General features: G+C 40.5%; 1 protein-coding gene across 1 annotated transcript in view; it reads left to right on the top strand.

Moving 5' to 3' along the window:
* Nucleotides 1-1320: 1320 nt before the first annotated feature.
* The window catches only part of apln (apelin), a 23788-nt gene continuing 10807 nt past the window's right edge, over nt 1321-14301 (top strand). The window contains exon 1 of the mRNA XM_016454894.1: nt 1321-1521. Coding sequence (XP_016310380.1) covers nt 1455-1521 — 67 coding nt within the window. The 5' untranslated portion in view covers nt 1321-1454. The remainder of the gene's footprint in view (nt 1522-14301) is intronic.

Consider the following 14301-nt stretch of genomic DNA (forward strand, 5'->3'; position numbering starts at 1 on the left):
CCCACAAATGAGAATTTAGGAGAGCAAAATTCAGGTTGTGAACTACAGTACTTTGAGAAGCCAATCCATTTGTTTAATATGTATTTAATTCCTGAACAGGCACCAGTGGAATTTAGACGATTGCATCTTCAGTCTCTCGGAAATGAAAACATCATTCAACAGTGGCATTAATTGTTTGATCAAAATATTTTTTACACAAAGTATTTTGAATCATTATATTTAGTCTTGAAAGACACATAACAAACACTGAGTTAGAGTACCAAGTAATGAGAAGATATTTTTGTGACAAAACCATATGGCAGGCATCTTTATTAAAACAATTCTGACAACATTACAGCACATAATACGTTTATCCGTCCTCAACTGCCCCAGTCTCTTGGCCTCTAGCTACATTTGTATTTAATTCTCTTAGTGAGTGGATTATGGGAACCCAATTAATGGCACCAGAGTTTGTAAATACAAATACAAATGAAAAACAAATATCTCAAGCAAAAAACAACAAAAGTAATGGAATAAGCTTACAATACACATCAACTTTACGTCCATATAATTCATGGAAAATATAAGAAATGTTTTATCGCTTCAAGGCTTTTTTTGGATCACTGACCATTCAATATGAGAAATGAAACCCTTCCTGTTTATTGGACGACAGAAAATTTGTGCAGGACCCAGTGTACCTCTGCTCAGATTTTCATCAGGCCTTTTGTTCTTGCAGAGAATGGAAATCTATACAGAGCAAAACAAATGACTCAGAATCAACAAATCAAAGAAAACAACAAAAGAACTGATAAGTTTTCCTCTGTCACACACAAAATAGACAGAAAATGTGCCACCCAGTTTATGGAAGTGAACTGTGTGGGTCTGTTCAACTCGTCAACGTGTATATGAGGAGATGTTTTAAGAGAAGAAAACCATCTTTCCTTCATGTGATGTTGCTTCCTGACATGCACCACCTAAACAATTCTGAGAAGGGTATCTGTCATAAAGCTACCCTCTTCCTCTCTCTTTCTCTCTCAGTGTGAGGGTTAACACTGAGGGTGGAGGGGGGGCAAGCCCCCTTTTCCGAGACCCCCAGAGTCAGGGATACATAAGCAACATGAGGGACTTGGGCTCCTTATCCAAGACAAACAGCTCTGATACAAACCGACTCTCTTCACACTGATTCTACCAGACTTCCAATTCACAAAAGGGAAACGCGCACATCACGGCGAGAGAACTCCATCAGAAACCTGCTCTCAATCTCAGCGGCGCTGTCACACACTTGCACACAGATATACAAACACATTCACAGCCACACACGCACCCAGCCGCGCACACACACTGAAGAGCAAACAGTCTCTCTCCCTTTCTCTCTCGCTCTCGCTCACCCACTCTCCTCTCCCTCCCATCCACACGAGCACACCAATACAGTATATCAGCTAGCGACTGGCAGGGAAACAGAGGGGAGAGCAGAAATGAATGTGAAGATCTTGACGCTGGTGATTGTGCTGGTGGTTTCTCTGCTGTGTTCAGCCAGTGCTGGTAAGTCAGGAGCGTGACGGCTGTTGCCCGGAGCCTCCCCGTGTTTATCTTTTTCTCTCTGCTGTTAGCCTTGGGCTTGGGAATGGGAATGGGCAGCTGTAGTTGATCAGTTACCCAGCATGGTTAGCCTTCTGGGGCTGGGGAGAGGAGGGAAACGGCACCTGGCTGCGTGCTGTACTGCACTGCAGAGGTTTGGCTTGTTATTGTGCCCGTTTAATGAACTTAATTGTGCCATTGGTGAATTGCTTGCCGACTTTACCATGTTATATGTAGGAAAATAATGGCCATCATTATGATGATGATGATTCTTCCTGGTGTCATGTAACGCTTGGCTTTCTAGAATTATGTACTCCTGGATGTCATAAATGTATTTGCATGTGATTGTAGTGCATGTAATTAGGTGTTAAATTTGGATAATTTGGATTTCACAATGAAAACCCCAATATTATGTCTTAAAAGGTGTATTTGACTCTTTTTCTGTTGGGCTGTGCCACATCATGGATGGATTCTCAGTCTCTCTGGTCTGAAGCTACATAGATAAGAGTTCTTATGCTTACCCTCAAATGATTTATTCCAAAAAACAATCTGCTATTGTACTGTTATGTAATTCATGCTCAAACACCATGGCATTTTTCATCTGCCTCTACAATAAAAGCTTTTATGAAGAATGTCACACAAGTCTCAAAGCTCTGACCGAGAGCTCGAGTCAGGTGACCGGTGGCCACCCTGCAGATGTGATGCAGGTAACAGGCTCATGTTAAAAAACAACTGTGGCCCTTGTGTAAACGCTCACATCTCTCTAAAGTCCGACTGCTGGGAAGCATGTGTGTTTGAAGGGTGCTGGCTAGCGGCTACTCTACGTATCAAACGGCCCCTTACGCCCTGCATTTCCACACACGTTTGTTACGGAGATGCTGCTATTTTGGTCTCCGCATGAGTAAATGGGAAGCAATTACCTTGCATTATGGTCAGTGTCGTTTTTCACTCTCCCTGCATGTGTGTGGAGTCTGAGCCTGATCCTTGGAAGGACAGGATCAGGCTCGGTAGCTACGGCTGCTAACGTCTGATCCGGGTCAGACTGCCTGCTTGTCGTTATTAGTAGTATTATCTCCATCATGAGATGGGGCTGAGGGAGCCGCGGGGAGCTGGAGCTGTGCGCTGTAGCGGGAAGGTGTTGGAAGCGGCTCGGTGTGTAGGCAGCGGGTGTGAAGCCTTTCATCTTCAGACAAATGCTTTTCCAGTACACTGGGAGTTTGCTGGAAATTGCCATCGGTCTCAACCGTACGACAGGGGTTATCTGTGCACTGCTTTCTCTCAGGTTGAAAGAGGGTGGGGACGCGGAGGAGAAGTCATGGTGCAACAGGCAACAACGGCTTTGCTACCGCATGCATTGAGTGTCACCCAGCAGAACGGCTGTGGCCCTGCTAATCTCGTCTGCGCATACCTCAATCTGCTCGTCTTGTAATGGGCTTCCCCTCAAGAATGGGCAAATCTTGAGCGCATTGAGCTGTTCATAATTCATCCTGAAAGCAATCAGTATTCCACTCTCATGTCTGGTATGTAAACACTTCAATATTGTGGAAACAGTTCAGCCACTCTGAGTTGTCAGTCCGAGTCTGGTATCGACGCATCATCTTTCAAAGTCACGGAAGCCTTTCAAAAATACAGTCTCGAGAGCAAACACGCATGCGTATACACGCACAGAAGTCCTGAGATGGTGTAATTTTAGCTACTAGGTTTGTCCTCTTTGTCCAGGTGAGGGTGTGGAGACCAGATCTTGCTCATTATCTGTTTGGAAAAGGGAGATTTGATGCAAGCTGTCAACAATGCTATTAAACTTTGAAGTAGCGTTAGAGATCTTGCGCGGGCTTGTCGCTCGCCGTGCATCCTGGAGCGGCGTGAGACCCCTGCAAAACAAATATAGGGCTCAATAGGAAATCTTCAGCCACACAATGTTTCTTTTTAGAAGTAAACGGGGGAAGAGCAGGATATTTTGTGAAATAACACCAGTGGTCCTTTGCTGACACCATGCAGGAAGCATTAAATCATAATTCCATGAGTCCACCTAATGTGAAGAAGGTGTTTGTGGTTATGCACTTGATTATAGGGGCCGTGGAGAGTACACAAACAGCCAAACTTTTCCAGATGTCCAGTGATAACATGATAATAGTATCGGAACAGCATGAAGGAGATGAGCGCTACAGAAAAGTCATTACAGGATTATGGAGAATCATTCAGCGGTGCTTTGAGGCATGATGGATTTTTGGCCGAGTTCCTCTCTTTCACAAGCATGCACACACACATACGTGCACATGCTCACATACACATACAGAGGGACAGTGACTCAGATCTATTTTATGAGTAACCTGGATATCCTCTATGGTTTCACTGTAAGGACTGCAGCACGATTTGTCAGAGACTGTAACACAGAGGGATGTGCAAATAAACTGCAATAACGAATTTAATGTGATGTAACAATATGAAAATACAAAAATGGATATACTTTCATCGTTTACGCACCCTCATGTCATTCCAAACTCACAAGTTTTTTCAGTTTCTGACTACAAATTGAAAATGTTGGATGTTCACGCTGCTTTTTTTATGCAATGAAAGTTAGAAGGCTATCAAACTACAAAAATGAACACAAACCACCATAAATGTAACATAATAGTAATATCATAATAGTAAGTTATCATAATAGAATAGTAATAGTAATGACTTTTCTGCTGCATTTCAAATGTTCTAAAGCCTTATGATAGTTCAGTATAAAAAAAGACTAAAATTGAATTTGTTATTCACAAAAAAAATATTTTTGCAATTTGAATATGTGCATATGTGTCATGTTTAAATATGCACAAACATGAATGAGCTGTGGAGAAGATGGGGAGCTTATCAGTGAATATTACATTAAATTAAATTTAGTTTTATCTGGCATCAGAAGACTTAGAAAATAGTTCAAAAACCATATGGACCACTTTTTTGATACCTCAATAGTGCTTTTTATTGTTTTTGGCACTTTCATTGGAAGAGCAAAGGAAAAGAATAGCGTGAACACTCCCCTAAACTCATTAAGCTTCTCCTTTTGAAGCATTCACGTATCTCAAACAGTTGAGCATGGTGCTAACAATCATGGTTTTGATTCCCAGGGATTGTATTAACTGATAAGATGACAGTTGCTTTGGATTAAACCATCTGCCAAATGAATAAATATAAATGCTTCATGTAAGAAAGAAAATCAAAAAAGTTTGGAACTGAAGACATGAAGGTGGCATTAAGGTGATGTATTCACTGAACAATTAGTACTTTATATTAACATACATGTGTATATTAATGTAATTTGTAATGTAAGTTATATAGTATTTTTTTACACACATAATGCCCTTTCAAACAGATCAAGCAAAGGGTCATCTGCAGTCTCTGCCAACTTGTTGCATCCTTTTATAAATCCTTCAGAAATATCTGCCTGAAGCTGTGGAAGTCGTTATTTTTCCGGCTACATGGCTTGGCAGAGCAGAACCAATAAAATACTGCCCTTTATAAAACAGAGTATATTTTCTGAGCTCTATTATAACTCATGTGGTAAAGACATGGGGTAACCTTTGAGAAAAGCTCCCAAGTGGCAGTACGGTGGATGTCTTGACGTGTGTGATTGCTATAGACCAGCATAATGCAATTCAGAGCACTCTGAATAAATCAGATCACCTCCACCATCAGACATAAACAGATGCAGAGGAGAAATCCTGAAGGGTGCTGATGGAGGAGAAAGAAAAGAAAAAAAAGCGATTGTACAGCCTTCTGATGTGGCGAGAAACACAGCCGCTAAAATATTAAAAGGTCTTTAAAACTTCACTGCTGGTGGTCTTCCCGAATTTGCAGGTGGACAAATGCGATGAATATAAAGGGCCCGGTGCCAAAATTGCATCAAATGGATGCTTGCTAACTGCTCTCTCTCAGAGCCACACTTCTGCATCTGGCTTAGCTACATGCCGCCTGTACCCACAAGCAAGCTGACGAACCATTAGCTAGGCCCCTTCCACTAAACATCAGAAAACATATCCCCTCAACACCCCCAAAAATCTCCCACTCTTTCCCCAACTTTTTAATTAAAGCCAGATACACCGAATGCCTCGCTGCGTCCACAGGGGCCCTGTATTAACCTGATTTATGGCTCCCTTTTCAAACATTAAACATTACATTTATTGGGGTTGCTGATCAGATATGATCAGAGTGGACATTTTTATGAACAGCGAAGCAAAATGCTGTATAAATATTTCAAGTCAGGGAATAAATGTGCTTTAATTATTTTCATGCTCAATTTGAAGAGTAAGGAACGAAAAACACAATTGCAGCACACAGGGCTGGTTTTGTTCGCAGTTTATGGCATAAAAATAGTGAATTGTTGTTTGCACTTCGATTGTGAACTTTCCCAGGTTATTTCAGAACATCAAACCATTAGACTGATGTAAGGCTTCTGCTGTGGGTACTTCATTAATAAATCTCCTCAGAAATATAGAGCTAGCGTTTTGATTGCTCTGAGTGGTATGGATGTGAGAAACTGACCGGATTGTTTATGTGAAGTGTTTGAGAGTTTTTGGAACACTTTACTGATGCCCCCACTGGGACTATCCATAATTCCAAGCCTTGAGGTACAGGATATCTGTGTTATGCCTTCAATTTTATTGCTCTAAATATTATACTGCCAATACAAGACCAAGCCTCAATGTGTTCTCTGAACTCTTTTAACAGAGGGCCATGCACATTAAATGTAGTGCCTCTGAACATATTATTGCTTATGAAGCAATTATTATGAACTATTCTGATAAGTATACTGAACGTTTGAATGTCATCCAATTTGTTGTAAAGACACTGCATATCTGATACAGTAAGAAATTTGTTTTTAAAATGTCCAGAATGTACAATTTAAAACTGAAGGTTATTAGGTGTCAAAGCAAATCTTAGCATGCTTTATCACTTCCTGTCTTTCAGTATAGAACAAATTAAGTATATGCATGATAGTTGATATCATATCCCATAGGAACAAAACATACCAGAGAAAAAACATTGCATTGAACGAATGCTTGTTTGTTAAACTAGCATGTAGAAATTGGAACCGGATTCTGTAAATGCATATACAATTCAGACAGAGAGTTTACTCAAAGATTGTGAAGCTTTACATTTACAATCTTATTCGGGTTAAACACTGTGGTTAATATACCAATATACATAAACAAAAAAAGTAAATGAATTGTCAGTTCATTAAAAAAACGGCCTGTAACTTGACCCACAAATTTACTGTGAGAACCAGTGCAAATTTTCTAAAACAAAAACACTCCATCACACAACACAAGCAGCCATTCACATCTAAGCTGTTAATCACGCACCATCAGTCAGTTCTCGTCCACATGACACATATGTATCTTTTCATGACTGATTGTTTGGTGTGATCTCAGCTGGAAATATCCCAGCATGCACTGGTTGACACTCCTTTCAGTAACTCGGCACTGGGCCTGAAGCAGGAGAATTGAAGCTACGTCGTCACACATCCACTTTAAAGACAGTATGCATGCGGGCTCACAGCTGACAGCACAATAGTAAGGGGTGGATGTGGTTCATTACCGATTAGAGAGCCCTTGGAAATAGACTGTTGGAGAATCCCGTCGCTAAACAGCTAGCGTTTTCTTGACGATTACCAACATGCTGAGTTTGAGCCCATCACTGCTGACGAGAATATTCGGGTCTCGATCGCCGCTGAGGCAAATCCTCTTTGAGATGGCATGCTGTTTTGCCTGAAAGCCAATTCAGAAGAAATCGCACTTAAGATGCTTTGCATGATCGGCTCTCTTGATTTTCTTGTACTTTAAGGTCCAACCTGCAGTAACCTCTACCCAGCGATTCACCCCTACCAGTTTGAACTGCTGTTGCAAGAGCTTGAGCAAGTCTTAATCAGCCTTCTCCCCCCTTTTTTTTCCTCTTTTCTCTTTCTCTCAACACATCATTAGCAGTCAAGGCAGCAGCCGTAGCGCTTTGAACCTGCAGCTCTCTGATCATTCAGAACCGGGCCATTTCTAACTACATTATTATAGCTTAGCGCTAATTTGGGTCATGTGTAGTTTGCTTGCAAGGCTGCACACCACCTGAGAGTGTCAGAAACGATCAGAGAACAGCGCGGTGACAAGAAGCTATAGCCACTTTTATCAGAGTGCCGCTCTTATTTTCAGTAACGGAGCTCAATGTGGAGGTGTGGGAAAGTCTGTGAACTTTTCATGCGATTTTGTTCCTCTGCAGAGTTGCAGAACACAATGCACGCCTTCATTTCCTCCTGCAAGCCGCGTGCTATCACAACAGCACAATGCTGAATATCAAACAGCCCCCGGTGTGATGGATTACAATGCAAATGACGACTGGCCTGATGAACAGGGAAAGGGTTAAGAAATCTTACTGCCTACCACACTCTAATAATGGACGTGTGCTGAAATTTGTAAACTGGGAAACCTGATCCATTCCAGCTAACAATGTCATTCTCTTGCTCCTCAGTGAGTGCCTTTCACAGCGGCTGCCATGGAAACGTGGTTTGAGAGCATGTTAGAGATTGGTACCAGTTTATGCCAAGGCCCTGCGCTACTGGTAGGCATGCGATAAGCAGCACAGCGACTCCAGGCTTCAAAAGGCCAGGCTGCTGATTTCAGATGGCGCTCTGGGAGTCCTACTGGCTTCTTTAACTTCATTTCCATATCAGAAGTAGTATATTTAGGGACATAATAGCACACTGTTAGGAAATTTTGTGTAACAGGGTCTTATTTATGAGCTAGGCAAGTGAATTATACTGGGGTTTCATGCTAATTAACGTGTCTCATTCTAGGCATAATGCTCATGATCAAGTGTGACTAGCTAAAGGATAGTCTTAGCGAGCATCAAATTGGAGTGCCTGCGTGTGTGGCAGAGAAAAAAGCTGCTAAGTGTGGAGCTCTCTCTCTCTTATTTCATTGAATGAATGTCCTCTGAGACACTGGGGATCACGCCTCTCACGTCACACACCGTCAGCTATGGTTACACCCCCATGGGACTCCATGCCTCTTTTAGCACATATGCAAGGCAAAACAAAGCACCGACAGTCACGCACATGCACATTCATTCACAAAATGCGTTTGGAAATTATTTGGCCTGAATGGAAATTATTCGAAAGCAGTGTTCTCACACACAGCATAAATGCCACACCTTTCTGTGTGCAATTTCATACATAGATGAAAAGGATTCATGTGCAGCCGAGCATCAATTGCATTTACATATACATCAAAATCATAAATCCGCTCATTATAATACCAAACTAACAAACTGCGTTTAAATGTAACTTAAAATCGAAGTGCAAAAAACTTTTTTGTCTTTGGTTTTGAGTTTGAAATGTAAAAAGATATGAATAGGATAAAACTGGGCTAATAGACAAATATCAGACCAGCCTGATCTCGTTAGTATTTATAGATATTCGTATGTAATGTTTAAACATATATTTGTACGTCTGGACTATTAAATCTTTCACTGACTAATAATAACAAAAAAATCGATCTATTACTTCCATGAATTCAATATTCTATTAATTCTATTATAAGTTTCGTAAACAACTGCACATCTCTGTAGTTGATCATTCATAAAATGCATTCTAGCTGTTGTCAATATGTATTGTATTGCCAGAAACACTTTTTATATAGGAACATCTACATAAACCAGTTCATACATCAACCTACACATTGACTGCTTATTAAGTGTAAGACACAGTAAGTGCAATCAAAGTCTTCTAAAGGCCTGTTAACTTTCTACATTTGAATTACAGTATTAACAGGATCCTCTGTTCAGACATGCACAGATTCTCACAGTAAAGCCACACACAAAACCTCATTAGCTTCAGACTGCTATTAAAAACAAAAGATAAGAAAATACACAAACCTACATAACACTTTGTGTCACCTTTGACTTATGATGTGGCTGTGTAGCCGGTATCCATCATGCATGTTTGTGGAGATGCCCTTACAAGAGCTGTTATGACTGCAGTCTCATGCTGTGGTGAAAGTGAGGTTGAATGTCTGACAAACACCTAGGAAGGATCCTCTCATCATGCCCACCGCTGCATTTGTGTCTCCACAATAAACAGATAGGGTGCATCAAGAAGAATATTCTGTAAACAATGACAAATAAATCAATATTACTGTATAATGTTGCACAAACAAACTAACCAAGCGAGACGGTTATGATTCGCATAGACGGAGCAATTATATTACACACTGACTGGTCGTTGCATTCGGATGATTTAAGATGGGTGGTGGTGGAGGTGCTAGAAGGGCAAATGTATAAGCAGAGATAATGCATGTAGTACAACCAGCCATAAATAAGGGTTGCCCTCTCCTCACCTGGTTCTGCTCTGCGTGTAAGTAGATCTAATCTCTCACTTCCTGGAGTAGTAAGTAAAAGATTAGATCCATCTGGTGCCCCAAGCTTAAAGGTCTTCAGACTAGCCTAAACTTTGTACCTATTGGAAGTCACGGTTCTTTATTTTTCGTGTTGTGTGTTTGTATAGGGAGTGTATAGTAAATTTAGGCCAGTCCGAGACATTCGGTAAACCATTCATCAGATTGTGCTTGGCCCTTTATAAACGTTGCCTACCCTGGGCCTCTCTCTTCCTGTCAGGAAAGTGCTGGGTGATGGATAACTCTCTCGGCTAAGAGGCAGACCTGGGATTTACAGGGACACACTATCAGACACAAGGTGTCCAGCGGAGGCGAGGCACGGCGAGGCAGTCGTGTTAAAAAGTCAACATAATGAATAGCACCTAAGGAGTGTGGTACTAGAGGATGAAATGGCAACGATCTGGCTGTTTATCATTAGCCTGGAGGAAAGCTGACCAAACTGGACACCTCTTGTCAAGCCATCATCTCTGTGGAAGCAAGTTGTGGTGACTTCAGCATTTCAGTGTTGCCAGAATTCTCACTTTATTAAAATTTAATTGACAAAATGACTTCCAAAGCCATGCTTAAAAGGATAGTTCACCTAAAAATGGCAAAACAAAAATTACAACATAGGTTTATTAAAAACGTGCCTATAACTCCAAAAATCTCACCTACAATTCACTGCAGTTTCCTGCTGAAATGAACACTAGTGGCAATAAAACGGCAACAACTTTTATTCATTTTCACACAAATTATGATTACATGGGCAGATTATCAAAAACTTATTTTTGCCCAGTTCTTGCACAATTCTATATGACCTCAAAACACTTTTACCATAGTGCATAATTTGTAAACTAATACATTTAGATATTTGCATCACATAACACGCTCCACATGTATGGCTTTTCTGATGTACTGTAGTAAACGTGCTCAGTAGCTCACCTAGTAAAGTGCACATTGCGCTAGGGTACAAGTCCTGTGAAACACAAGTTGCGATAAAAGAGCTCAAAGACTTGCAGAAACACTCTAAAATTCTGTTTGTCTATGAAAGTGCAAAACGTGCAAGAAGGAACATGATATTATTTTGCAGAAAATTTACACTAACCTCTATGACTTTTCTCCGTGGAACAGAAAATAATATTTTGAACAACTGTTTTTATCTATACCATGAAAGTCAAAACAACACTGGACCCCGTTGTCTTTCATTGTATGGACAAAAAACAAACAAACAAAAAAACACCTCTCAACTGTGTTCCATACATTTTAGAACAACATGAAGGTGAGTAAATGACAGAATTTAGATTTTTGGATGAACTATCCCTTTAAGGGTTTGAGGTCTTCAAATAAGACTCTTGGTATCGTGAGAAACATCTATTGGAATATTGCTTCCTGACTTGCTTGTCATTAGATGGTAAACCTGGAAGAAATTATGTCGGTGAGAAGGAGGCCCACTATCAGCACCATCAGATCTAATGCAATAAGGAGGCTAGAGCATTTTCATCCCTGAGTGGGTCTGGTAAACAAGCAGCAAGTTAGGGGAAGATCCCATCAGCATATGCCATCTATTATAGTATATCCACGGTTATTGCTCTTGTCACTTTGTATTCGCCACAGTGTGGAAAGATACAGCCCTCAGAGTAACATGGAGCTACGCAGATTGAGAAGAAGCCAAGAGTCGTAAAACAGACAATGGAGTGATTCTGAGTGCTTAAAATAGACCTCCCACTTCATCAGTCCAATGCATGTCTTGAGTTAAAGGGATAGTTCACCAAAAAATGAAAATTTGATGTTTATCTGCTTACCCCCAGGGCGTCCAAGATGTAGGTGACTTTGTTTCTTCAGTAAAACACAAATGAAGATGTTTAACTCAAACCGTTGCAGTCTATCAGTCTTATTAGAATGGCAGTCAATGGTCTCCATTGCCACTCTATCTACAATCTCAATTAGGAGTGTCAATGGTCCATTTGAGAGATAGGTGGCGTTAATGCACTTATAAGTCTGCGATCCGCCGTAAAGCAAGAAGAAGAAGACGCGTCGGCTGTCGAGGACGCGCTCAGGACTGTTCAGACATTGCAGTGCATCAGAGGTAAAAATCTATATAAATACTGTTCAGTTTCTTGCACAGACCGATCGTTTCGTGTCTTTACACATCAATGTATCATCACGAGCCACAGGGTTTAATTTGGTTTGGTTTGTGTATGTTTTTTTGACTCTCAAAGCCGTGATTCCTATTCACTTCATTATAAGACTGACAGACTGCAACGGTTTAACTTAAAAATCTTCGTTTGTGTTCTACTGAAGAAACAAAGTCACCTACATCTTGGATGCCCTGGGGGTAAGCAGATAAACATCAAATTTTCATTTTTTGGTGAACTATCCCTTTAATTCATAAACGCTGTTCTCATCACTACTAGAGATTATTTTTAGTAGCGTTCTTCTTGTTTGTGGCCTAGGATAAGAGTTTTCTGAGAGATTTGCTCCCCTTAAAGCTAAGCGGTCAGCAAATGCTGCCTGTCAGATGGTGATGGCAGGAAACATCTAAATTGTGTCATTACAGAGAGGTTTATGACAGACAGCGATAGAGGAGCTGCAGTGATGTGCTATGTTCAGCTCAGCCAGGTGTAATTACAGCCTCTTCTGCCTGCCTGGCCAAAAACATTGTGTTTTTGTCCCCTCAGAGATTTCAAGACTATTCCTTACGCTAGGTGAACAATATGTTGGGTTGAGTGATTATGGTACTGAAAAAGCAAAATCAGCTAAGACTTCTGGCTTGTATCTCAAAGCTGATCCAGAGTGTTTTTAAAGAAATTTCTGATCACATGGAGCCTTTTTACATGTTAAACCCTTCAGATTAGAAAGAAATGACTTGAATGCAGACTTGCTTCATTCATTTCTGGAGAAATAACAGGAGGATAATGCTCGGATTAGCAGGCTTGGTGGAAAGATGGGTTTTAGCATGGTTTCCTTCTTTCATGAGACGTTGAAATATGCAATGAAGTCTTTCAGTGGGGCAAATGAATGAGTCCACCGTTTGCTGAATTAGTCTGCTGTGAACATGTAATGTGTCAGCTAAAGGCTAAAATTAGTTTGTAAATGTAATTTGAGCTGTCAGGAATTTAAAAATATAGTTTGAGGATATTTAACTCATAAGCAGACTTACAGGCAACGTGTTTAGCCTAACGTCGTCCAGTCACAACATGTACTAACTGTCTGTATGATTTCAAGGCTGTATGATTAGCAACTCAAATCATATGGCGTTAGCTGTTTGTTGCTCTCTGTGTATAAATAAACAGATTGTCATGAAGAGAAGACAAGAAAAATAGTTTTCCAAATTATGCCAACAATGTTTTTTTAATTATATTTTAAATGTCAAAATCTATATTGCAAAATAATCTATATTGTGCTTATTTGTGTAAACCAGGGTAACGCTTTAGATTACAACCCGCAATATACTGCGTAAGTAAACAGAATTTACAGCGTAACTTTTTTGTAATTACAGTGTACCTATTCAGTACCTCCGTGTAGGTATAAGGTAACAATATGCGAAGTTTGGAGAATAAAGGAGTAATAATCTGTAAAATTACAAATTATTTCTACTGTAAGTATTTTGAAACTAAGGGGTACCTATTCTAATATTACAGGGTATGTATGACCTCTTATATTTGCAAGCGGTTAAGCAAAAACATACACTGTGTACTTTTTTATAGCCTACACATATAAAACACGCTGGTAATTGTTTCAATCCAAACGCTCGGTTGAGACTGTTGGGTTAGGAAGCTGGTTTGATTTGACCCAATTTGGGTTGGTATCAGTAATAAGTAACCCGACGTTGCTGGGTTATGAATGTGGAGGACATGAATGAGAGCATGCAGCAAGTCACGTGAGTTCAAACGTGAACGGTTCTGTGTGCGACGAAATCTATGACTGCGGTGCTTAAGACGGGAACATGTGTAGAAAATGGGAGAAAACTAATCGAAGCGCAGATAAGGGACAACTTTGAAACTGGAGTGTGTTCTTTTAAAACTGCAGCAGTGAATGTGGTGAGCGCGAACTGGAAACAGCTGGAATGGCGCATGAGACGAGTCTATCCGTGTTTGCGACGCTCATGACAGGAATATGTTGTAGAAAACACAAGAAAACCAATCGACACGAAGAGGAGAGAGATTTTTGAAACTGACTGGAATGTGTTCTTTTAAAACTGGAGGGTTTTGTCCGAGTATGTTCTCACAACATTGAGCAGCGACTGATGAGCAGTAAAACCGGGAACTGAAATACAGGTGCATCTCAATAAATTAGAATGTCGTGGAAAAGTTCATTTATTTCAGTAATTCAACTCAAATTGTGA

Source organism: Sinocyclocheilus anshuiensis, unplaced genomic scaffold, assembly GCF_001515605.1.
Source record: "Sinocyclocheilus anshuiensis isolate Anshui unplaced genomic scaffold, SAMN03320099.WGS_v1.1 scaffold111, whole genome shotgun sequence".
Taxonomy (NCBI): Eukaryota; Metazoa; Chordata; class Actinopteri; order Cypriniformes; family Cyprinidae; genus Sinocyclocheilus; species Sinocyclocheilus anshuiensis.